Source organism: Oryx dammah, unplaced genomic scaffold (assembly GCF_014754425.2).
Source record: "Oryx dammah isolate SB20612 unplaced genomic scaffold, SCBI_Odam_1.1 HiC_scaffold_8, whole genome shotgun sequence".
In the NCBI taxonomy this organism is placed as follows: Eukaryota; Metazoa; Chordata; class Mammalia; order Artiodactyla; family Bovidae; genus Oryx; species Oryx dammah.
In genome coordinates this window covers 37,863,424-37,889,721 of record NW_024070192.1, presented here as the reverse complement: position 1 = coordinate 37,889,721, position 26,298 = coordinate 37,863,424, and the positions used below count along the sequence as shown (strand labels likewise).

At 48.6% G+C, this 26,298-nt stretch overlaps 1 protein-coding gene across 1 annotated transcript; it reads right to left on the bottom strand.

The window, feature by feature from the left end:
• Window positions 1-1,826: 1,826 nt before the first annotated feature.
• On the bottom strand, window positions 1,827-24,065 carry TRPV1 (transient receptor potential cation channel subfamily V member 1). The gene is made up of 15 exons (XM_040243737.1): window positions 23,779-24,065; window positions 22,890-23,047; window positions 22,662-22,814; window positions 22,147-22,287; window positions 21,712-22,010; window positions 20,337-20,516; window positions 18,756-18,914; window positions 17,278-17,373; window positions 15,655-15,725; window positions 13,999-14,164; window positions 13,529-13,595; window positions 11,646-11,965; window positions 10,236-10,363; window positions 8,837-8,952; window positions 1,827-2,164 (listed from the first exon to the last, which is right to left on the bottom strand). The coding sequence occupies exons 1-15, from the start codon at window positions 24,063-24,065 to the stop codon at window positions 1,992-1,994; spliced, it is 2,514 nt and encodes an 837-aa protein (XP_040099671.1). The 3' UTR covers window positions 1,827-1,991.
• Window positions 24,066-26,298: the final 2,233 nt, after the last annotated feature.

Genomic DNA, 26,298 nt, shown 5'->3' with positions numbered 1-26,298 from the left:
GATTCCCAACCGAACCAGGAAGCAGAAGGCCGCACGTCTCCCTTCTTACCCAGGGATAGGCTGGCATGCCCCAGCTGGTTCTCTGCCACTCAGCCTAGCATCACAGTCAAGTTTTCACTTTGGAGTCCAATTTGCCTGGGGTCAGACCCAGGCATTGCTGTTTACTGGCTATGTAACCTTACTAACAGTCCCAGCCTCAGTTTTCTCATCTATAAAATGGAGGTAATAATAAATCTTCATGGGCTGTTAGGAGGCTTAAACGATAATGGACATTGAGCACTTTATATAAATACTCCACGAGTTCTAGTCAGCAGTATTCCTCCACTGAGCTCGTTTGCCGTGGTCTGGCCAAGGCTCACTTCACACCCAGCCCCTTCATCAACCAGATCCAGGCTCCTCTGCTGGCCTTGTGTGTGGAGGTAGACGTGCTGCTGCAGAATTTGAGGAGGGTGACCCAGTGTTCCCTCTGGGTAGACCTCTCATGAAATGACCAAAGCCTGGCCTCAGCTAATGTCATCCTTCATCTTGTGGACCAACACCCAACAAGTTAATGACTGGATAGCTCATTCCACACTCCACAGACATAACAAAACCCATTGGTGTCTGGGACAGAGTACTTTTCTAGATCATTCCTTCTTAAATTCTAGTCCATAACATAGGGAGCCTCAAAATTTTCCAGAAAGGCCCAGCTTTGCAGCTATTCGCAGGCTATTCAATCTCTTGCAACTGCTCAGCTCTGCATGGTGGCACGGCAATGGCCAGATATGGTATATAAATGAATGGCTACATTACTTGAAAAATAAAAGTTTGTTTAAGAGCTTCTCTGGTGCTCCAGTGGTTAAGACTCCATGTTTTCAAAGCAAGGGATGTGGGTTTGATCCCTCAGGGAACTAGGGTCCCACATGCTTCAGGGCACTGGCCAAAAAATTTCTTTTAAAGTTTACTAAAACAGGTGGCAGACCCAATTTGGCCCATGGCCCACAGTTTGCTAACTATGGTAGGAGGAGAGCCCTCACCCACAGGTAACAACTAAAGCATGACCAGAGGCTCCTAGCCATACAGGGTTCCACATACATGCACATGGGTACACACACATGCACACACAGACCACATGGAACCAAAGAGCCACACTGGCCCAATGACTGACACGCAGTTCACACTTGGTATGACATATATGTTTATTTCTGTATTTATCTGATGGATGGCAAGTTGAGTGGAGATGGAAATAGGTACCACTGCAGGCAAGCAGGGACTATGGCCACATAGATGGAAGATTATTAAAAAAAATTCTTGCCACATGGTTTTGGGACATGGTCCTGTACTTTTATTTGAACAGCAGGGACAGGGGAGCCTGGTGGGCTGCTGTCTATGGGGTCACCCAGAGTCAGACATGACTGAAGCGACTTAGCAGCAGCAGCAGCAGAGCTAATATTTTTGGAACTACGATGCATCACATAGAAGGAGGCAGTCACTCCAGAAACACCTGATTCTGGCAGAGCTGGGAAGGGGGCCAGGTTCCCCCACCTTCTCCAGCGGAGCAACCGTCACCATCCCAGACCACTCTGGACAGCAGAGATACTAAGCACATTACAGACAGGCGCTTCGGCATTTTATCTCAAAGGAAGCATTTTGTTCTCAGAGGTGTTTCCCTGGGCTTCGCTGCCTTTCACTCCTAGGAATAGAAAATCAAAGGGGCATTGCATACGTGCATGTGGAGACTTCTCATTCGCATGTTTGATAAAGTCAGTAAACCCCAGAAATCGAGATCCTTTTGTTTTAGGAGATGCAGCTGGGGACAGCGAAGGTTGGATGACTCTTCCTGGGCATCCAGCAACACCTCCCACAGCTTGTCCCGTGCAGTCCAGTAAAGGCTGGAAGGCGACGCTGGTGGGGCCAGGCTGCTGAGACTCCCTAGAGGCCCCTGCACGCCCATCACCAGTGGCAGTGGGGTACCCAAGGCCCATAGGGTGGAGAGCACCCTGTGCAGTCCCTCACTTCTCCCCTAAAGCAGCAGAATCTTTGATGACCTCAGCATCTTCGGGCTTGAGGGACCCTGTGAAGTGCCTCAGGTGAACTTCTTCAGGCTGGGCAGGGTGCCTTTCTCGAGTACTTGCATCTCTTAAGAGGGGCACCAGGGCAAAGTTCTTCCAGTTCCTCCCTGCAACTGAACGAGGATGAAACACTATTACTGCCTTCGTTGCTGTTTAGTCGCTTTGGTTGTATCTGATTCTTTATGACCCCATGAACTGTAGCCCGCAAGGCTCCTCTGTCCATGGGATTTCCCAGGCAAAAATACTGGAGTGGGTTGCCATTTCCTTCTCCAGGGGATCTTCCCAACCCAGGGATGGAACCTGCATCTCCTGCATTGCAGGTGGATTCTTTACCACTGAGCCACCAGGCAAGCCTAATACTGCCTTGGAGGCAGCAAAATGATACCAAAGAGTTGTTTGGCATTACCACCCTCTAGATAAAGTGGGATGTAGGCACCTCAGTGCTTCCAAGACACAGGGATGGGGGCCGTTTCCTCTTTCCTCAGCTGCTCCAGGAGTCTCATCTGCTCAGGCAGCTCCTAAATTCCCCTCCTCGACTCCACCCTGACTTGCTTCTGGCCCCAGGAGAGTCCAGGGCTTGCTACTCTCAGCCTCTGTTTCTTCCCTGCCCACATGGGAGGGAAAGAGGCACTGGGGCTACCCCGGGAGCGGCTCCACACCAGATCAGCTGCAGGGGATGAACACCAGCCAGAGAGAATCAGGATGTGGGGCCCAGACCCCACCAGTGAACAGCGGATTGGGAACAATACCAGGGGAACCATAACAACATTGGGCCTTGACGTGGGCTCTCATGTGTGGCCTGAAATCCCAGGAAGGCCCTGAAGAAGACCCCACTGTCACCCTCATGGGATCTCCAGCCGCCCCCCGTCCCCCATGGTGACCCTCAGAGAAGTGACAGCCCAGAGGGACAGCTATACAAGCTTTCCTCCCACTTGCCAGAGCCCCGGTCGGCCAAGCCCTCTGGCTGGCCCTCTCAGGTCTGATCTCTCTAGAAAGCCAGCCTAAATCATACCTTCTGCCCTCAGGCCACAGTTCATTCCCCTCTGCTGGTGTCCTGTCCTGGCCACGTCTCAAAGGCATCAGGAACATGGGAAGCTGGGCCCAGCTGAATTCTCCAGGTCCTGGGTTTCCCCTGGGCCCACAGGCTGACCCTGGCCTGCTTCCCAAGCTCCATCTGATACTAAGTAGATGGCTGACGGAGGTTTTAGGGAAGGCATAGAAGCAGGGGGGCTCCATGGGGAGACAGGCCAAGTGCTCACTGAGACACCGTCTCCTTTCTGCCTGGCTGGCTGGCTGGCTGGCTGGCTGGTTGGGGAAACCCAACCTCAGAGACTGCTTGACCCAGCTCCAGTTCCCGGGCCCTCAAAGAAGGCGTGGGGCTTCCAGCGCCCACTTCCCTCAGTCTTAATGCCGAGACCCCCTCACATGCTCTCCCTGGCTCAGCCACTGACCACTATCTCTCCTGCCCTTTCTCTGATGCATTCCCCCACCCCTTCCCAATCACATGGGCTAAGTGGGTGGGGAGAGTTCCTCATTATTAAATGATCTCACTACTCATTACGGGAGTTTCCACTGTTACAAAGTTGATTAGGAAAGCAAAATCTTCAGGAAATGCTTCCTAATTAATCATATGTGTGAAACCAGGGAACCTCTAACCATCTCCAAGCCGCACCCCAAGTAACATGAGTTGTGTGTGTATCCCTGCCACTGGGTCAATGGTTTTATTAATAGTACAGTGAATGAGCAACGCTGTAAACAGTCAACAATGTCATGCAAAGACAACTGCAAAGTGAAACAGCAAATCTTGTCAAAGGTGCGTAGTTTCATGAAATCAATGAGCAATGTCAGAAAACTGTTCATATCACATGCAAAGCCATCTCTGAATGGCTCTGTGGTGAAGCTGGACCAGTTAACAACCGAAAAAGAGAGCATCAATAGGTACTCTGACATGACACAGAGAAAGCTTCTAATGAAACTCGAGATGAGCAGGAGGAAGTACAGAGGCCTGAAGGAAGCCCTTGGGAAAACCGATGAAGCTCTTGAGTAGTTTTCCAAAAGTAAGCCTCTTAATAAAATAGATTTCCACTTTTGGCTCTGATAGCCAGCCATCCTGCTGTAAACAACCATAAAACAGGACAAAATACATGCAGCAAATGTCTTCAGGCATAAGACCGCAGACTGAGAAGCTGCAATTGCTGAGAGAAGTGAAATTCACAAGGCGAGCCCTGTGATTGCCCTAAAGTACTCTTTAGAGACTAGTTCTCAGACTGCAGTGCCGTGAGTTAGAGTCTCAGCAGAGTGTGGAAGTGCCTCTGAGCTAAGGAAGAAGACAGCAGAGTTTTGAGCAGCCAAAGCAGCTAGAATCCCTGGGACAGGGTGCAGGAGAAGAAGGGAGCTGTGGGGGTAAAGGTCCAGAAGTCTTTGGGATGGGGTTTCCCGCAAATCCTTAGCTCAGAGTTAGTATACTTGCACAATCTTATCAGACAGTAGCTGTTGTGGGGTTGAAAGTGGGACAGAAACATCAGAATCTGAGCAGTACTGAGCGATATTGGAGATCCAGTCCTACCAAGGGACAGACCTCCTTATACCCTTTTTCTACTCTGAGGATCAAGCTAAAATACCAGAAATGCCCTACTTACTCTATACACACTAGAATAAGGTCTACTCAAGACCCACTCTAACTTCCCTGGAGGTCTAGTGGTTAAGACTCCATGCTTCCAATGCAGAGGGCATGGGTTTGATCCCTGATCAGGGAACTAAGATCCTACCTGCCCAGAAGCTCAGCCAAGAACCAAAAAAAAAAAAAAAAAAAAAAAACAGAGAGAGAGACCCACCTTAAAAAACCTAAAGTCAAGAGCTGACAAGATCCACAGAGAAAAGAGTCTGGATTTTGAGTCCCACAAGTTTGATGGGATTGGTAAACACCTTGACATTTCCACAGATCTGCCATAATTAAATGTTAAAGCTAAGCATACACAAGTTCAAAGTGATTCATCAGTAACTGAACCGCAGCTAGAATGAAAATTCAATCAAAAGTCTCTACAACATATTATTACAATGCCCAGTATACAATTAAAAGTTACTAGACATACAAGAAACAGGGAAACGTGACTCACAGTCAAGAAAAAAACAGTCAATAGAAACTAACCCCAAGATGGCCCAAATGTTGGATTTAGCAGATTTAGTAGGTGGAGAATCAAAACCAGCTATTATAAATACATTCAAAGAACCAAATGAAAGTAATCTTTTTTTTTTTTTTTGGCCACACCACACAACATTTGGGATCCTAGTTCCTAATCAGAGATCAAGCCCGAGTCTCTTGCACTGGAAGAATGGAGTTTTAACCACTGGACCACCTGGGGAGTCCCAGGAAAACAATCTTAATGAAGGAACAGCTAAGGAATCTCAGGAGAGAAATGGAAACTATTTTTTAAAAGAACCAAATAGAAATTCCAGAACCAAAGAGTCCATTCACTGAATGGGCTTAATAGCAGTTTGGTGATGACTGAGGGAAGTGTCAATGAACTTGGAGACAGATCATAGAAATTATCAAATTTGAGGGAAAATGAACAAAGCCTCAGAAGCCCACAGGACAATATCAAACGGCCCAACGTGCCTGTAAAACAAGAACATAGGGAAAATAAAGCGAAGTGTATATAGTCTCCAAAATTTGATGAAACATAAGATGTACAGATCCAAGAATCTCAACAAACCACAAGCAAGATAAAAGCAAAGAAAAGCATACCTAAGCACATTTTAGTTGAAATGCTGAAAACCAAAGATGAAGAGAATATTTTGAAAGCAGTTGAGGGAGTGAGGGCAGACACACTACAGACAGGAGAACAGCAGGGCAAATTACGGGTGAATTTTCATCAGAAACAACAGAAGCCAGAAGACAGCAGATAATCATAGTTTAAGTACTGAAATTAAAACCAGCAACAAAAGGGGACTTCCCTGGAGGTGCAGTTGTTAAGACTCTGGGCTTCCGCTGCAGGGGGTATGAGTTCAATCCCTTGTTGAGGAGCTAAGATCCCATACACCCTGTGGCACAGCCAAAACATAATTTTAAAAAATTAAATTAAGATATACAATTAAAAAGCAACAAAAACCTATTAACCTAGAATTCTGTATCTGGGAAAATATCCTTCAAACATGAAGAGGGAATTAACATTTTCAGGTAAACAAAAGCTGATGTAAAACTAATCTATAGAGATAGAAATTAGATAGTTACTCAGGATGAGGAGGGTGGAATTGACCACAAAAGGGCATGAGGGCCTTTCCGGGGTGATGGAAACAGTCTATATCTTGAACGAGGTGGTGGTTGCCCGAGTGTGTGATGGTGGTTTAATTGCCACGTCCTGTCCAATTCTTTTCGACCCCACAGACTGTCAGCCTACCAGGCTCCTCTGTCCATGGGATTTCCCAGGCAAGAATACTGGAGTGGGTTGCCATTTCTTTCTCCAGGGAATCGTCAAAACTTATCAAAGTGTATGCATAAAATATGTGCATTTTATTGGATGCAAATTGCATCTCAATAAAGGATATTTTTTAAGTTTGTAAAATAGAAAAAAAAAATCAGCTTCTCTATGAAGCAATAGCAAATCTAAGACCTGCAGTATCATGCTATCAGGCAAGTCTGCCTGAAAAATCATGCCTTTCCCCAGTGAACCAAAACAAGGAAAAAAACCTATCAACATTTGATTCATTCTTTGTTCATTTAAGAATTAGCAACAATAAAAACAAAATTAGTGACACCAGCAAATGGCAAAGTAGACAGCTCCAAACATGCATGCTGCCACAAAAACATTTTTTTTTAAGGCAGAAACTTTAGAAGCAACATGGTCAGAGCTCTGGGAAACAGCCCAAGGTTTTCAGAAACCAAGAACATGCTGACTCAAGAAAAAGGCAACTTAAAAATGGTAGGGAGTGGGTAGGAAGGAAGCTCAAGAGGGAGAGAATATATGTATACTTATGGCTGATTGGTGGTGGTGTACGGCACAAACCAACACCACACTGGAAAGCAATTATCCTCCAATTAAAATTTAAAAATTACTTTTTTAAAAAGAAAAGATATAGAAAAAATGGTAGGGAGCTAAAATTAGAAAACTCTCTAAAAGAAAAAAACAAACCAGAGGGAATAATCTTCCTGACATTGGACTGGATTTGACAGTGATTTCTTGGACATGACACCAAAGGAACAATAACCAAAGAAAATAATAGATAAAATGGTATGTATACTGATAGCTGATTCACATCGTTGTACAGCAGAAACTAATACAATATTGTAAAGCAATTATCCTCCAGTTAATTAATTTTTAAATATAGATAAATTGGGCTTCAACAAAATAAAAGCTTTTGTACATCAAAGGGCAATTCACAGCATAGAAAAGATATTAGAAAATTATATATCTGATAAATAATTACATTTGGCAGATACAAAGACCTCTTATAACTCAACAATTTAAAAAACATTTTTTTTAATGGGCAAAGAGCTTGAATAGGCATTTCTCCAAGGATTATCTATAAATGACAAATAAGTGATTGAACTGAACTGAAGCACATGAAAAGATGTTCAAAATCATTAGTCATTATGGAAATGCAAATCAGTGGGATACTACTGCATACATGTTAGGAAGGCTATAATCAAAACAAAAACAGGAAATAACAAGTTGTAGGTGAGGATGTGGAACCCTGGTACCTTGCTGGTGGGAAGGTAAAATGACTCAACCGCTTTGGAAAACATTTTGGCAGTTTCTCAAAAAAGTTAAACATAAAATTAACATATATCCCGCAATTCCACTACCATCCCAAAGACTGGGAAGCAGAGAATCAAAAAGAATCTTGTACATTAGCGTTCACAGCATTATTCACACCAGTCAAAAAGATGGAAACAATTCTAATGTCAGTGAACAGATGAATGGATAAATAAAATACAGTATATACATACAATGGAGCACTACTGAGTCAGACACAAAAGGACAAGCGTTGTGTAATTCCTCTTACAAGAAGTACTCAGAATAGGAAAATTCCTAGAGACAGAAAGTAGGTTAGAGGTTACTAGGAACTGGGAGGAGGGGGAAGTGGGATTAATTGTTGAATGGTACAGAATGTCTGTTTGGAATCTTGAAAACGTTTTGGAAATAGATAAGGGTGATGCTTACCCAACATCGTGGATATAATTAATACCACCAAACCGTACGGTTTGAAAAAAAATAGTTAAAATGGCAAATTTCATGTTATATATATTTTACCACAATAAAAAAAAATTAGTGCAGGGTTGTAATTATAACTCAAAATGTGTTCAATATAAGAGACTAGGTGTGCCTCACTTTTAGGTGAGTATCTTCCCCTGGACCTTTCATTTCATGTCTTCTCTTAAAATGTTTACCGTTAACGGTTTGAAGGGCTGGTTCCTGGTAGTGGTTTTCCGCAGGGCTCTTCTGCTCCCACTCTTCCCTCCTCTGCCTGCCTGCATGTGAGGCAGGTGAGAGTCCCTGTTTGGGTCCGTAAGCCTCGCGTTGCGGAGTGCAGACGCTAGGTGTAAGGACCGGGAGGGAGGAGCCAGGGCAGCCCACCGGAGGCTGAATGTGGGCTGACAGCCTCCTCTGGGCCACGGATGACCAGGGATCCTGGCAGAGCCAGCAGGTACGGGGCCGTGGAGCTGTGGGCTGAGCGGGCATGCGTGAGCCCCTGTGACTGAGTGTGCGGGTGGCTGACCCCTGAAGCTGCTCCAGGGGGTGGGGGACCCCAAGGCTTCACCTGCCCCCCTTCCGCTCGCACCTCACCTCGGCTTGACCGCAGGGAGAAGCTCAGGGTGCGCTTGATGCCCTCGCAGTTGCCCGGGTCTTCATTGATGATGCCCACGTTGGTGTTCCAGGTGGTCCAGTTCACCTCGTCCACCCTGCGAGGAGATGGGGCAGCAGGGAGCTGGCGGTCCGCAGCCCCGCAGTCCCAGCGCCCCGTAGACCAGGACGGGGAGACAGCTGGTAACAGGAGGGCCCGGATGGGCCTGCCTTTGGTGTTTGTTTTTGCCAAGTGCATCCATGCTAAGTCGTCTCAGTCACGTCCAACTCTTCTTGACCCCATGGACTGTAGCCCACCAGGCTACACTGCTGGGGGCCTCCCAGGTGGCGCTAGTGGTAAAGAACCCACCTGCCAATGAAGGAGAGAGGACCGACCAGGCTCCTCCATCCATGGCGATTCTCCAGGCAAGAATACTGGAGCGGGTTGCCCCACACTCCTCCGGGAGATCCTCCTGACCCGGGGGTCAAACCCACGTCTCTGGTGTTTCCTGCCTTCGCAGGTAGGTTCTTTACCACTAGCGCCACCTGGGAAGCCTGCCACACCAAGCAGCTTGCTGCTGCTGCTGCTGCTGCTGCTGCTAAGTCGCTTCAGTGTCCGGCTCTGTGCGACCCCATAGACGGCAGCCCACCTGGCTCCCCCATCCCTGGGTTTCTCCAGGCAAGAATACTGGAGTGGGTTGCCATTTCCTTCTCCAATGCATGAAAGTGAAAAGTGAAAGTGAAGTCGCTCAGTCGCGTCTGACTCTTCACAATCGCATGGACTGCAGCCTACCAGGCTCCTCCGTCCATGGGATTTTCCAGGGAAGAGTACTGGAGTGGGGTGCCATTGCCTTCTCCAACCAAGCAGCTTACAGGATCTTAATTTCCTGATTAGGGATCAAATCTGGGCCCGCGGCAGTGAGAACACAGAGTCCCAACTGCTTGAACTCCCAGGGAATTCCAGGGAGGAAGGGACCTGCCTTTTGGACACCACCTCTGAAGAGGTGTCCTCTGACTATACCTTGGGGCCCAGGGACTTTAAAGACTGGATTCCTAGTTCTGACTCTGATGGCTAGGTGACCCCTTCTGGACACCTTGTTTTCCAGTATTTCATGTCTGGGTCCCACAGTCTGAGATCTAGGCTGGGTCCCCTGTACCCACAGCCAACCCCAGGGGAGCCCCTGTACCTATAGCTGGCCTTGGGATAGTCCCCTGTGCTCACGACTGGTCCCAAGAGACCCTAAGAAAGGCTTCTGTTCCCACAGGTGACTCTAGGTGGTTCCCCAGGTTCATACTAAGCCCCAGCATGGGCCCCTGTACCTACAGCTAGCTCTGGGTGGGTCCCCATATCCGTGGCTGAGCCCCCGAGCTCCCCCAGCTTTGACCCTGCCTCGGAAATTACCTGAAACACCACCTGTAGTCGTCCTTGCCATCAGGTGTGTACCCCACCTGCAGCAGCTTGCCTGAGCGAAAGGCCTTCCTCATACACTTGAGGAAGCTCTTCTCCGTGTCTAGGATGGTGATGGCTCTCTGCAGGAAGGAGATACAAAAGGCAGAGGGCAGAGGGCTCATCCAGGGGCCACCCCGGCTGCCAGTGCCTCCTGCCAAGTGTGTTCAGGGGCTCTCCTGTCCCTGTACCTCCAGGATGGACGTCCAGTACTCTCTGCACCAGGCTTGGTCTTCACAGCCCGGCAGGTGCACACCCCTGGATGGAGCTCAGACCTGCACAGGCACAGCCAGCCCCAGACCCTTCCCCGAGGAGCTCAAAAAGGGGCAACATAATGTAGCAGTTAAGAGCAGAGCCTCGAGGGTGAGACTTTCTGGGGCTGAGTCCTGGCTGGGCTACTTACTGGTTGCCTTGGAGACAGATAACTAACTTCTCTGCCTCGTTGTTGTTGTTTAGTCACTAAGTCATGTCTGACCCTTTTTGCGGCCCCCATGGACTGTAGCCCGCCAGGTTCCTCTGTCCATGGGATTCTCCAGGCAAGAATGCTGGAGTGGGTTGCCATTTCCTACTCCAGAAGCTCTTCCCGACCCAGGGATCGAACCCACATCTCCATCTCCTGCACTGGCAGACGGATTCTTTACCACTGCACCACTTGGGAAACCAGTGCCTTCATCCAAAATTGGGGATACCAAGTGCCCTCTTGGTAGCAGTGTTATGGGATTAAAGACAGCATGTAAGTAAGACACTTAGAACAGTACCTGGTGTAGAGCCAGCACTACTTAGTAAGAATGATGCTTTTACTATTAGTTGGGAAGGCAGAGGTGGACTAGGAAGCTCAAAAATGCACTTGTCAGGGGACGTCCTTAGTGGTCCAGTGGCTAAGACTCTGTGCTCTCAATGCAGGTGGTCCAGGGTCAATCCCTGGTCAGGGAACTAGATCCCACATGCCGCAACTAACAGCCTGCATGCCGTATGCAGCAACTAAGACCCGGCACAGTCAAACAAACAAACAAACAAATACAGCTGTCACGGCCCATCCCATCTTAGCTGCTCCCAGGGTCTGGCTTCCAGTGCCCAATCGAGACTGAGATCCTCTGCGACAGGCACCCCATGGGCCTGAACCCTGTGTCTCCTCCTCCCAGGGACTGCCCAGCCCACAGTAGACACGGAGTCTACGAACACCCCCTGGTGACCCTGGGCAAGCACCCCTGCGGGGGGAGCCAGAGGGGAGACATCTGAGGGGGAGGCTGGTGCCTGAGCCCCCCGGTCTGGCTGGGCTCTCTGCCCCTCCCCAAAGAGTCCCCTGTGCACCCAGCTGTGTTGAGCAGCAGCCCGAGCAGCTGACCCCCTGATGCTGCCGCTCACCTGCAGCTTCCAGATGTTCTTGCTCTCCTGCGCAATCTTGTTCACCGTCTCGCCCATAAGGGCGATCAGCATGTTGAGCAGGAGGATGTACGTGAGAATCACGTAGGCCAGCAACAGGATGACAAAGACAGCCTTGAAGTCATAGTTCTCGGTGAATTCCAGGTCCCCCATGCCGATGGTGAACTTGAACAGCTCCAGACACGTGGAGTACAGGCTGTTGTAGCTGTCGGCCGACCGGCAGCCATGCCCTCGCCACCTGTGGGGCGATGGCTCAGCCAACACAGAGTCATTCTTTTCATCCTCTATCAGTGTCACCACCGCTGGAGGGCACAGAGAACATGTGGCCAATGGAAGCCTAAGACCCCAGGGTCCCCAACCCGCACACCCACTGGCCCAGGATGGGTCCACAGCAGGAACTCTGGCTTCGCCATGTGGCATTTTTGTGTGAATTTAAAGGGGAAAAAAAAATGTACTCCCTTCTTCAGAACTATCAGTTTGTCATAATCTGATCGTTGCAACTAGAGAGAGCCTGTGCGCAGCAATGAAGACCCAGCACAGCCAAAAATAAATGAATTGATTTAAAAAACCACAAAGTTAGCATCACTAGAAAGGGACAGACAGACATCATGGGATACCTGATATAAGGAAAACACACATTCCTTCCTTGATATTTTGACCAAAAATGCACACCTGAATTTAACTGTGAAGGAACATCAGCCAGACCCAAACCAAGAGACACTAAAAAAACTGCCCTTTACTCAATAAAAATGTGAAGGTCACAAAAGAGAAGGAAAGATTGAGGAAACTGCTCCAGACTGAAGGAGACTAAACAGGCTTGACAAGTGACTGTAATGTGTTATCTGGGATTTTCATTTCTATAAAAGACATTATTAGGACAATTGGTGAAATTTGAAGAAGGCTGGAAGATTAGCTAATAGTCCAGTATTGATGTTAATTTCCTGATTTTGATCATTATGCTGTGTTTATGTAAGAGAATGTTCTCGTTTTCAGGAAATACTCACTGAAGTATTTAGTGGTAAAGGACTGATCATATCTGCAATTCTGTTTTTTTTTTTTTTATAAGTATGTAGTGTGTATCCGCCTGCAACACAGGAGACCCCAGTTTGATTCCTGGGTTGGGAAGATCCCCTGGAGAAGGGATAGGCTACCCAGTTCATTATTCTTGGGCTTTCCTGGTGGCTCAGATGGTAAAGAATCTGCCTGCAATGCAGGACACCTGGGTTCGATCCCTGGGTTGGGAAAATTATCTGGAAGAGGGCATGGCAACCCACTCCGGTATTCTTGCTTGAAGAATCCCCATGAACCGAGGAGCCTGGTGGGCTACAGTCCATGGGGTCGCAAAGAGTTGGACACAACTGAGCAACTAAGCACGTGTGTGTGGTGTGTGTATGTGTATGTAGTGGAAAAGAAAGTGATTTTTCAAATGTGGTAAAACAACTAGGGGAATCTGGGCAAAGAGTATAGACATCTTGTGCCTAGGGTGGGGAGGGAGGTTCAGGAGGGCAGGGACACACGTACGTCTATGGCCAATTCATACTGATATATGGCAAAACCCACCACAATACTGTAAAGTAATTCTCCTCCAATTAAAATAAATCAATTAAAAAAATTTTTTTTGAGTCAAGATGCAACTATACCACAGGCAAGCAGCATTTTATACCTCTAAAATGACCTAAAATCTTTTATGAATCAATTTCCAGGTTCTCCTACTACTATTATTTCAGTGTGCTCCTTGTCCATCTGCTCTGTCACCTGCAGACACACACCCCAGTGGGCCTCTCCCCACACAACCCTGCAGACTCCTCAAGAAGCCGAGGCAGCGGGAGCCCCGGCCTCCCACCAGCCCTGACCACACCCATTACCTGTGGAAAACCCGAACAGGAACACGAGGTAAACAAACATGAAGCGACACAGGTCTCTGAGGATCATCTGCAGAGGAGAGTGGGCTTGTCAGACCCTCCTCCAGGCCCAGGAGGGGCCAAGGCAAGTACTAGGGCTGTGTCAGCCTGGGGGTCTTTCTTGAGCCCAAGTGAAATCAGAGGACAGACAGCTAGGTTTGGTTTGGTGGTTTTCAGCTCAGGAGTCGTGAGGGACTGACTTCTGGGGGGAGAGGGAGCCTGGCAAGTGGAGGGGAGTCAAGTTTCAAGGGCGCCCCCAACCCTGGGTCAAGGCCAGATTGCCTGATTGTTGGGGAATTCTCTGGGGAAGTGGGTCTTAAAGCAGGACCTTCCCAGACAACACAGAGAGGATGGATGGAGTTTGTGGAGCTGGGTTCCACACCCCCAGGAGGTAGTCAGGCTCTGCGGAGGAGCCCTGGGGCACCGGCACCCACCTTCTCGATCATGACGGCGTAGATGCCCATCTGCTGGAAGCCGCGGGTGTAGTAGAGCATGTTGGTCCAGCCCATGGCCAGGGAGAACACCATGGAGGCCACGTACTCCTTGCAGTGGCAGAAGTACAACACCACGGTCGCCAGCATGAACAGCGACTGCATGAAGCTGAGCAGGAGGGACAAAAGGCCCTGTCCACAGGCACCCTCACAGAAGGACCCCAGATGCCTGGCACACAGGCATGTTAAGTCCCTCCGGTCGTGTTCAGCTCTTTGAGAACACGTTCAGCTCTGTAGCCCACCAGGCTCTTCTGTCCATGGGGATTCTCCAGGCAAGAATACTGGAGTGGGTTGCCACGCCCTCCTCCAGGGGATCTTCCTGATCCAGGGATCAAACCCACGTCTCTTACGTCTCCTGCGTTGGCAGGTGGGTTCTTTACCACTAGTGCCACCTGGGAAGCCCCAAGATGCCAGGACCTCCCCTCAAAGGCCATAGGGGGAGGTGGGAGAGGGGATGGCCATCCTACCTCCATGAGTGTCAGTGGGAGCGATATCGTCCCAAAGAGGCAAAAATCAGTCCCGGGTGCTGGCAGGGGGATAGGAGGACGGTGCACGTGCAAAATCTTATTCTCTTTACACACAATGCACAGATATAAAGACAGTGCCTCCCTGGTGGTCCAGTAGTTAAGCATCCACCTGCCAACGCAGGCTCAGGGGTTCAATCGCTGGTCAGGGAACTAGATCCCAGATGCCATGGGGCAACTAAGCGCATGCGCTGCAACTGCTGAAGCCCACGCGCCCAAAGCCTGTGCCCTGCCACAAGAAAAGCCGCTGGAATGAGAAGCCTGGCACCCCTGCTCTCTGCAACTAGAGAAAGCCTGAACGCAGCAGGACCCGGCGCAGCCAAAAGTAAATGAATAAAATTTTAAAATAAATAAATATAGTACATAAACAGATATACAGCATATCTGTGGTAAGAGATTTCATGGGAGGAGCAATTAGGAAAAAAAAAGAAAAGGAATCTAAAAGCAATGATGAAAACAGGCTGAAAAAACAGGGCTTTAGCTCTAACAACCTCCCTACGCAGTTCCTGGGAACAATAGCCTCACGGACAGCAGAGAGTCTAGGAGGCCTAGGCTCGTGAGGAGAACAGGCTATGCGCTCCCAAAAAACCACAGGTAGAGTCTGCTGGTCACATCCTCAAACTCAGGAGCAGAGCCAGGGAAGGTGTCCTTTCTGCTCCTCAGCCTGGCGAGGGCTGCCCATCAGAGGCCTGGACAGGCTTAGAGGACATCTGGGCAATCCCATGACAGGGTCTGCTCAGCGGTCCCTTCCCAGATGGATGGATAAAAGGATGGAAAAAAGGAACAAAGGTACATCTAACTCTGACTGTAGACCACGGGAGCCTGGGGAACAGGTTGATCATTCCCTAGTACCTGGGACATACCTGGTACAGAGTGAACTCTCAATATTCACTCACCCAGCAAAGGTTTACTGGGTGCCTTCCATCATTCATTCAACATGTTTGTGAAGCCCTACTAGGTTCCAGGCCCAGTGTATGTGAGAGAATGAGTGAGAATGAGCTGACTGCTGTCATCCCGGGTCTCATGGCCAAAAGATGCTATCTGCTGCAGAGGCGTAAGAGTCAGTATCACTTACAAAAGCATCTCACTATAGCTGTCCACAAACAAGGTCTTCAGTGACGACCGCCTTTGCAGGAAATACTGAATCTGCAGGTAAACAGAGAATAAGATCTCAGGAAAGGTTAAACACTGAGCAACCAGAATGTTTTCTAAACAGCACCGTGATGTACCACAGAAGTGCAGCAAAGCAAAGATAATGAAGACAGTGGAACAGCCTGGGTCAGACTAATGGGGTAATATCGTATGACTCGGTCAGGGGAATTTTTTAAATAGAGTGAAATTACAACTGTATCTAGAATTAAAGATGGGAAGGAAAACCACCAAAATAGTATCAATCGCTATGCTTGAATGATAGGATTGGACGATTTTTTCGCCCCTCCTTTCTAATTTGTGCTTTTTCTAACTAAGTTTGAATTAAAGTAATAGTTCTTTAACCAGCCTCCACTGAACTAACTCATTGGATAAACCAGTGCTCTTCACTCTCTGAAAACATTTTGCCTGATGCCCATGGTGAATGCTCCTCTCCAGGACACTCACACGCTCTGTGCCCTCCCAGTGGTTAATCCTGTTTGCCAAGAATGCCTTTTTGCCCACTGCACTTGCTACTACGGTTTCGTACCTTACGATAATATAAACCATGAGTGTGAAAATAAAGACGGTTGTTTCTATGAAGACAGCGTCCAATGATTAGGAAAGACTCCTTAAAGATGAGTTACTAAAAAACAGAGTGTGGCTTAGATCAAAAAGATTAAGGGGAAAAAATCATAATAATCTCAAATTTTGCATTCAGAATCCTTTGTGCATGAAACAGTGGTCCCACATATATTAGAAGAATGGCCTAGGAATATGCATGTTTGGGGATTTTAGTTAAAATGATTCCAGGGACTTCCCTGGTGGTCCAGTGGTTAGAACTTTATGCTTCCACTGCAAGGGGCACAGGTTTGATCCCTGGTCAGGGAACTAAGATCCCACAAGCCACATGGCATGGCCAAAAAAAAGGCGGGGGGGGTCTTTTAAAAATAAACAAATAATAAAATGGTTCCAGTATATACATATTTCATTCTTCTGAGCTTTACTGAACTGTTTCAATTAATTAAACAGCTACCAGTCATGATCCTGTCTCTTAAGAGACTTGCATTCTACCTCTGTAATTAAAACATTACATTCAGTGGACAGCCCTGACTGCCTGTCTTCAAGTGTGACTGACCTGGGTCTGCAGAGGGACACACTGGGCAAACCAGTACCCCCTCCCCAGCCGTGAATGCCTGAGGGTTCTCATCTTAACCTATGCATCTCTAAGTTTCTCAAGCAGGGCCATTACATGGTTGATGAATTAAAAAGTGGGTGAGCCACTGCTATATTTAAAATGGATAACCAATAGGGACTTACTGTATAGCACAGGGAACTCTTCTCAATGTTATGCAGCAGCCTGGATGGGAGGGAAGTTCGGGGGAGAATGGATACAGGTATATGTATGGCTGAATCTCTTTGCTGTTCACTTGAAACTCTCACGTTGTTAATCAGATATACCCCAATACAATATAAAAAGGTTTTTAAAACAGTGGTGAGCACTGAATGAGTCTCTTGGCTTTTTCTTTAGGTGATAATGGAAACTCACAGCATGGGAAAGAATGCTTACCCCTCGGGAAAAAAAGTAGATACCACCTGCCACAGAAATAATCTCTCCAGTGACTCGGAAATAGTCCCCTACAGTGTGTTTCAGCTTAAAGGGAGGCTGCAAAGGACAAAGAGATTAATGATTCCACTCACTCATTCCTTCAACAAACATTTACTAGGTGCAAAGCCTTGTGATTAAGACCCAGCCCCTTCTGGAGAGGCTTAGCCTCCATCAGCAGAGACCCAAACAGAGACAATGCATTACAATGGGGGCACCTGCGAGCAGATGGGACCTGATTCCCCAGTGGCAAGAGGAGAGCCTCCAGGGGGTGAGAGGAGCATCCCTGATGTACTGTGCTGGCTCTCGGGTGATTCCCTAGTCTAGAGCTCTGCTTGGCTGGGAGGACAGTGGTGGCATAGGTGGAAACACCCTTACAGACACGATGCCATGTGCTCCCTGCTGTTCCCGCTGCCTATGGTGAACCCCGATCTCCCAGGACTGTCAAGGTTTTCCTCAGATGATGAAAGGAATGCGGTCACACACACATGCATGTGTGTTGTCCTTGTGTTTCAGTCAGTTTTCTAGAGTGGGTTTCCTTTCAGCCTACCATCCATATTTCATAAGCACTGCTTCACTGCTGCTGCTGCTGCTGCAAGTCGCTTCAGTCATGTCCGACTCTCACTAGCTCGTTTCATTAGCACATTTCTCTTTTCTCTTAAAGTCAGCGCTGGCAGCCCAGTGATTAAGACCCTGTGCTTCCACTATAGGGAACGAAGGTCCAATCCCTGATTGGGGAACTAAGATCTCATATGCATTCAGTGAGGCCAAAAATATAAATAAATAAACTCATTAGATGGCCTTAATAGATGTATAGAAATCAGATTCCACCTAACTAGGAAGTTGAGTTTTTCAACCAAATTTATAAGCAAGCCACTCTGGAAATAAAGGCAGCAAGTTAAGTGCTGGGATATTGAATGAAAGACTCAGTTAAGAAACTTGAGGTAGCCTATGACTTCTGATAGCAGGGAAAGTCTGATCTTAGGTTGATCTGATGCATGGTCCAGGGCCTTGCTTAGAAGCAGTGCTCAGAGTCTGTGTCCAGGGAATGAATCGTGTGTGAATGAGTGAACAAAAGCGGGCAGGAGAGAGAGTTGGCAATGTGCTCAGGGCTTGCACCACCCACGACCCTGAAGACATCCAGCCCAGCGGAGAGCCGCTTCCAGCCCCCTAATTCTGCATCCTTTCCAACCTAGTTCACCCCCTCTACAATCAGGTACCTCAGCGACCACAGGCTCAGCCTCTCAGAACCAGGAGGCCGAAGAAGGGGCTGAGAACACGAAGCAGGTGCAGGACAACCAGGAGAAGGATGAGCAGGAACATAAGATCTCCAGGCGACCCTTCCATGTCTCCTGGGCCCCACCTGGCCCGGGGTCGTGGGGTCTTCTAGGAACGCCCATCCCCTCCCCTCTTCCCCCTTGAGGCCCAAGCCTCAGGCGCACCCGGCCTCCCGCAGGTCTGTAGTAGGCGACCGTGGTGAAGATGATCATATACAAGCAGTAGACGAAGAAGTTGAAGTAGAAGATGCGCTTGACGAATCTGTCCCACTTGTCCTGCAGGAGGCGGTTCAGCGGCTCCACCAAGAGCATGTCATGGCGATTCTAAGGGAAGCAAGGAGAGGTAAGTACTCCTCCCAGTAAGATCCTCCTTGCAGGCCCCCTTCAGCCCCAGGGACTCTTCATACCCACTTTCTGAATGACCACGCCCTTGGCCTGGGCAGCAGCAGAGGGTCACAGGTCTGGACCAGCAGGCTCCTTGAATGGTCCACCCTCTAGTTGTGTAACCCCTGTTGTGCAGTGTAATTGGACTAGTGACTCTAAGATGGACCCAAATGATGCAAATGAATTTTGTAAGAGGCTACGAGACTAGGAGAAAATAAAACATATGAAATATGTGCAGTAGAGAAAGGACCAATTCATTTTATAACAAGAGGCTCTACGTACTAAAAGGATGAAGCAAATAAGTCCAGTAGAAAAGACGGCAAAGGATAACGAATGTTGCTATTCTACCAAAGGAATACAAATGGTTAAAACATATGAAAAAATTCTCAACCTCACAGCAATCAAGGAAACAAGAATTAAGACATCAATGAAATAGCTGTTTGGACTCCAGGTACTTAAACTAGTTTTGAAAAAGAAAAGAAAAGTAATACCCAGGTTGGCAAAGACTTGGGTAGATGTGTACCTACTGATGGTAGGCAAGTGCATTCATGCAATCTTGAGGACATACGTTCTGATTTAGCAATTCTAATTCCAGGTGTCCTTCACAGAAAAATTCTCAAGCCCATGCCAAACAACCCGCAGCATGTAGTAGGAAAAACATGGAAATAACTCAAAAGTCCTCCTGTGGATATTTACCCCCATCCCTATCGACTGCAGCGACTCGGCAGCAGCAGCAGCAGCTATCATGGAATACTTACTGCTACTTTGCTCTTTAGTCGCTAAGTTGTACCCAACTTTTTTTTGACCACATGGACTGTAGCCCACCAGACTCCTCAGTCTATGGATTTCTCAGACAATAATACTGGAGTGGGTTGCCATTTCCTTCTCCAAGGGATCTTCCCAACCCAGGGATCGAACCCACATCTCCTGGCAGGCAGATTCTTTACCACTGAGCCATCTGGGAAGCCCCGTATTTGCAGCCATTTTTTTAAAAATAAAGTAGACCCATATGTGCTGATATAAAACTATCTGTAAGACATGCCACTAAGTGAAAAAAAAAAGGTTGTTCTGTACTATATATTGTATGATCCCATTTATATAAACAAAATGAAGCTATATGTTTTCATGTGGTATAAATGGAGGATTCTTGTCTATCTACTTTTGAAATGTTAAAGTTTTATTGTAATGTTATCATGTATTGAGTGTATGATACAGGAAAACGTTCAGTGGGAATAAAAGGGGAGGTGAGGCGGCAGGGTACAAGCCCCAGGCAGCAGGTGAGGCAGAGTCAGACCATGGCCTGGAGAGGGGGCTGGGGTTGCAGTGAGACCGGAAGCTGGGTCCCGGCCCCGGTCCACTCACAGGGGTCTCGCTGCTACTGTAGGCGATCACCTCTAGCACTGAGTTCTTCTCACAGGTGTCGATACAGGACAGGTCGTAGAGTGAGGAGTGCACAGGCCCATAAGCCCACTCGGTGAACTTCCTGGACAGGTGCCTGCACTCAGGCTCCTGGATCTCCCTCTGGAGAATATAAGCCAAGACCTGCCCCGGGGACACAAGAACCTGTTAGAGGCTAGCCTGAGGCCCTGCACAGGCCACTAGCTCTGTTCCAAGAATAATTCTGCTTCTGAGTCCATTGAAGTCCCTGCCCAAGCCCCAGGACGGTCCCCACCCACATTCAGCAATCTCTTAACTGCCTTCTAGATCAAGCTGCCCAATGCCTCAGACCTATCACCTGATCACACCTGGCCCCCTCGTTCTCAGTGAAGGACTGCCGTGGTCCCCTCTAGAAAACCTCAAGCCAAAAGGAAATAAAGAAAATTCAAGAAATACAACCAAAGTTATAAAGCCAGGCTTCTCGTCCTAAGAGGCTCAGTATGGGCAGGGACCAGCTCCCAGAATCCTCTGGTACTGAGAAACTCCCATCCCACCCCCAATTCCCAGCTGCCCAGCCCCATCTTCAGCCTTCCATGGCGTGACATCATCCACAGACTTGGAAGCCTGTCCTACCCCATTAGGACTCCCTATCACCTAAAAGTCCTGTCTTGCATGAAAAATCACCAACAGCTTCTCTTTCCAGTTCACTCTCGGCTCAACCCACCCTCACCCCATGGCTTGTTGGTGATGCTCAGAGTTGAAAATCAGAAACAGCCACATGTGGGCAGGCTGGACAGGAGGGGAGTTTGGGGGATAACGCATACATGTATATGCACTGCTGAGTCTCCTCACTGTTCACCTATCACTGTTTATTAATTGGCTATGTATGCTTGTGTGCTCAGTTACTTCAGTCATGTCCGACTCTTCTCCACCCCATGGACTATAGCTCGCCAAGCTCCCCTGTCCATGGGATTCTCCAGGCAGGAATACTAGAGTGGGTTGCCGTGCCCTCCTCCAAGGGATCTTCCCAACTCAGGGATCGAACCCATGTCTCTTGTTTCCTGCATTGGCAGACAGGTTCTTTACTGCTAGCACCACCTGGGAAGCCTAATTGGCTATACTCCAATACAAAATAAAAAGTTTTAAAAAAAATAGTATGGGAAAGAGAAAAGAACTGGCCATATGTGTGCTGCTGGCTTCTGCTCAGCACCTCACAATTCCTCTGGCGTACTTTAATGCCCCCACCCTTCTGACCCCCTACAGGCTGATGTGGCAGCTTCTTCTGATGCCAGAAGTCCAGAAAGGCAGGCAGACCCCCTCCCACAGCATCCTCATCTCAGGCACGACTCCCCCTCCCTACCCCGATCTTCCCACTCCGGGCGGCCAGAGCCAGCGGCGTCAGCCCCTTCTTGTTGGTGAGCTCCTCCAGCTTCAGCGTAGGGTGGATTTTGGCCCCCAGGATCAGAATCTCATTGTACATGCTCGTCACGAACTTGGTGTTGTCAGCCGTGTTGTCGGCCACCTCCACCAGCGCGTGCAGAACCGTGTTGCCCACTGAGTCCCTGGCGCTGATGTCAGCTGGCTGCCAGGAGTTCTGCAGCAGGAACTTCACGATGCCCAGCTGGTTGGTGCACGCGGCCAGGGAGAGGGGCAGCTCACCTGCAGCCAACCACAGGCACACGGTGGGCCTCCCTGGAAAGAGATTGGCTTGGCCCTTGCATCACCCAGCCTCCACTCCCTCTGTCTCCACCTCAAACTTCCAAGATGCTAAGTGTCTACCACATGGTCTCCCTACCAAAATAGAAGCCAGGTCGCCCTTTGGTTTTCTTAAAGAAGTCCCCGTTGGCCGCAGCCTGGACATCAGCCCCGTTCTCCACCAGCAGGGTCACCAGCGCCATGTTCCGCCTCTCGATGGCTATGTGCAGCGCCGTCTGGCCTGTGGAGGATGCATGCTCTTGGCTTGGGACTGGTAGTCCTGAGGGGGTGACTGGCCAGGTGTTGAGGGCGGGCCTGACAGAACGTGTGGGATGATTCCCCCAACAGAGCAAGCCAGGATCCCCTAAAGATGCCCAAGGAGTCCCTGAACAGGAGTAGAGCCTCCTGGGAACTGGGAACACCAGACCGGGAGCTAAAGGACTCAAAATTGCCAGAGATCAAGGAGCAGCAAGCCAGAGGTGGGAGAGGAAGGGAGATCCTGATTCAGTGGCTGGGAAAGGGAATAAGGGGCTCAGAGGCTTGTCAGGCTGCGAGGGTGCCCCCTCGCTCCAGGAGAGCATGTGGGCAGAGCCGTGCTGGCCCCGGCCGCCTCACCTTTGTAGTAGCTGTCCGTGTAGCTGGCGTTGACGAGCTCCTTCAGGCTGTCCGTCTGCCGGGCTATCTCCAGGAGCAGGGGGATGGTGTCATTCTGCCCGTTGTGCAGGTTGAGCATGGCTTTCAGCAGACAGGTCTTCCCTGTCTCTGGGTCTGCAAGACAAAGCAGGGGTCAGAGCAGGCACTGCAGAGAGGCACCTCCCGGGAACCCGATAGCCTCGGGGCCACCTTTGAACTCGCTGTCCATGAGATGCTTCTTGCTCTTCTGCAGGAAGAGCAGCAGGCTCTCCAGCTCCTCACAGTTATTCTGAGCGACTGCTTCAAAGATCTTCCTGCGATCGTAGAGCTTGAGGTTCTCAGGGGCAGCAGAGTCCTGGGACAGCTGCCTGTGGACCAGAGAATACCTTTGTCTCATATTCTGGTCTCCCCTTGGCCTTGAGACCTTCAGAGCTGGTTGGGGAGAACAACTAAATCCTGAAGCAAACCGAAAGGGGGTAAATGTAAAAAGAAAGCCACCCCTCAGACCAAGTTGTAACAGGAAACAGTGGGGCACATGCACCCCCATTCTGTCTGTAGGCATCAGCTAGAAAACCTCTGCAGCCACGACTTCCTGCAACACCCAGGCACTCACTTCTCTGCCCGCTTGGAGGCTGGGGTAGCCTGGAGGGGTTGGGGACAGGGGTTCAGCTAAGTGACAGAGCATCCCCCAAGAGTCAGCCAGACCAGGGGAGCCCCTGTCCTGCCTTGGACGTGGTGGGAGGTTTCTGAACGCTCACTGGAGCAGTCTTGTACTCTGTTTAAAAGCATCTTGCCCTTAAGCTTTCCAACTTGAAGTCTACATGATTGAGGCTGGTGCACCTTCAAAGCCTGGACCCAGAGATCAGCCAACAGCGAGGATCAGCATATATGCCAGCACGTGTGGCCACATGTCCTATAGCTTCTGTGAGTACAGATGCTGGACCAGGCAACATCTGGAGGCCCCCTCAGCTCCCCAGCTCTCTGACCTTCTGCCCACAAACTCAGGTATCACATGGAGTCACCATGCCTGGGATCTCAGCCAACTTGGCCAGTCAGGCTCCCGGTGGAAAGGGAGGCAGGGGCTTCACATGCAACTTACCGGACACAGGTGGGGCCATCCCCAGGCCTCTGGATGATGACTACAGGGCTGATGGTGATGGCTGGGCAGGATGCCAGCTGGCCTTCCTCATAAGAGCAGTCCATGAGGGATGTGTCCTCCGAGTCACCCCTGCCAAAGAGCCGGCTGCGGCTCTTGGCCGTGGGGAAGCTGTGGAGCTTGGTTGGAGCTGGCCTGTAGTTAGGGTCTCCATCTAGGGGGTCTGGGCAGGAGTCCTCTTGAGGCAGGTCCTGAGATTCCCGTGATTCTGAGCTCCCCCATTTCTTCATCCGTCCCAGATTCTCCATGGCCCAGGGGGCAGCCTGTGGGCAGCCACCAAAATCAGGCTTATTCCCAGCTGGAGGACTGCATGACCCTGGCCCCCACTGCAATTATTGCAAAGGCCCCTGTGAAGCAGGAACCCCCAGAAGTCCAACAGCTGCTGCTCCCAGCCTTCCAGAAAGGAAGCTTTCAGGGTGTAGTAACTCCCACCCTAGAGGCCCCAGTGGGGAGCAAACCTAGCAGACCCCTGTCCAGCAGCCTCCAGAGATGGAAGAGCCCCCAACTTGGATCCACCAAGATGGATGGATCACTCACCTTCTCTGGGCCTCAGTTGCCTCATCTGTAGAATGGGGGTGCTAACCACTGCCCTGACTCCCTCAAGTTCAGAACAGGGGAAACCAGAAGGAGAGTTTATTGCTGGCTATGCATTCGGGAAGGAACTGAGCGATGAAGATGGCTCAGCCCCAAGGAGCCAAGCAGTCTGCATTCCCAGGAACAAGGTGGCTGGTGGAAACCAACACTCACACTCCACAGTGTCTGCACTGCATGGCCCTCGGGTGCCACGTGCCCCTGCCACCAGTCATGCACTTACCTGCCTTTGCTCTTTGACCTGGCTGCTGTTAACTGTTGAGTTTGTAGGGAGTTTTTTGCGCTTTTTGTTATTTTGTAAAATTAGTATATTCGAAGGATCCTGGGGCTGAACTATGGACAGAGGTTTGTGACATTGTACAGGAGGCAGTGATCAAGACCATCCCCAAGAAAAAGAAATGCAAAAAGGCAAAATGGTTGTCTGAGGAGGCCTTATACATAGCTGAGAAAAGAAGAGAAGATAAACGCAAAGGAGAAAAGGAAAGATATACCCATCTGAATTCAGAGTTTCAAAGAATAGCAAGGAGAGATAAGAAAGCCTTCCTCAGTGATCAATACAAAGAAATAGAGGAAAACAACAGAATGGGAAAGACTAGAGATCTCTTCAAGAAAATTAGAGATACCAAGGGAATATTTCATGTAAAGATGGGCACAATAAAGGACAGAAATGGTATGGACCTAACAGAAACAGAAAATATTAAGAAGTGGAAAGAATACACAGAAGAACTATACCAAAAAGATCTTCAAGACCCAGATAACCATGATGGTGTGATCACTCACCTAGAGCCAGACATTCTAGAATGCAAAGTCAAGTGGGCCTTAGGAAGCATCACTATGAACAAAGCTAGTGGAGGTGATGGAATTCCAGTTGAGCTATTTCAAATCCTAAAAGATGATGTTGTTAAAGTGTTGCACTCAATATGCCAGCAAATTTGGAAAACTCAGCAGTGACCACAGGACTAGAAACAGTCAGTTTTCATTCCAATCCTAAAGAAGGTTAATGTCAAAGAATTTTCAAACTGCCCCACAATTGCACTCATCTCACATGCTAGCAAAGTAATGCTCAAAATTCTCCAAGTTAGACTTCAACAGTACATGAACCAAGAACTTCCAGATGTTAAAACTGAATTTAGAAAAGGCAGAGGAACCAGAGGCCAAATTGCCAACATCTGTTGGATCATAGAAAAAGCAAGAGAGTTCCAGAAAAACATCTACTTCTGCTTTATTGATTATGCCAAAGCCTTTGGCTGTATAGATCACAACAAACTTGAAAATTCTTAAAGAGATGGCAATGCCAGATTACCTTACCTGCCTCCTGAGAAATCTGTATGCAGGTCAAGAAGCAACAGTTAAAACTGGACATGGAACAACAAACTGGTTCCAAACTGGGAAAGGAGTACGTCAAGGCTGTATATTGTCACCCTGCTTATTTAACTTATATGCAGAGTACATCATGTGAAATGCCAGGCTGGATGAAGCACAAGCTGGAATCAAGATTGCCAGGAGAAATATCAATAACCTCATATACGCAGATGATACCACCCTTATGGCAGAAAGTGAAGAGGAACTAAAGAGCCTCTTGATGAAAGTGAAAGAAGAGAATGAAAAAGTTGGCTTAAAACTCAACATTCAAAAAACTAAGATCATGGCATCTGGTCCCATCACTTCATGGCAAATAGATGGGGAAGCAGTGACAGACTTTATTTTCTTGGGCTTCAAAATCACTGCAGATGGTGACTGCAGCCATGTAATTAAAAGATGCTTGATCCTTGGAAGAAAAGCTATGACCAACCTAGACAGCATATTAAAAAGCAGAGACATTACTTTGCCAACAGATGTCCGTCTAGTCAAAGCTATGCAGTAGTTATGCAT

Coding starts and splice junctions, on each gene's coding strand:
- TRPV1 (XM_040243737.1), bottom strand. CDS start 24,065: ATGAAGAAATGGGGGAGCTCAGAATCACGGGAATCTCAGGACCTGCCT. Junction 22,288..22,661: donor CACGGACAGCTACTACAAAG/GTGAGGCGGCCG, acceptor CATCCTCCACAG/GCCAGACGGCGCTGCACATA. Junction 15,726..17,277: donor TCTACTTTTTTTCCCGAGGG/GTAAGCATTCTT, acceptor GTTTACCTGCAG/ATTCAGTATTTCCTGCAAAG.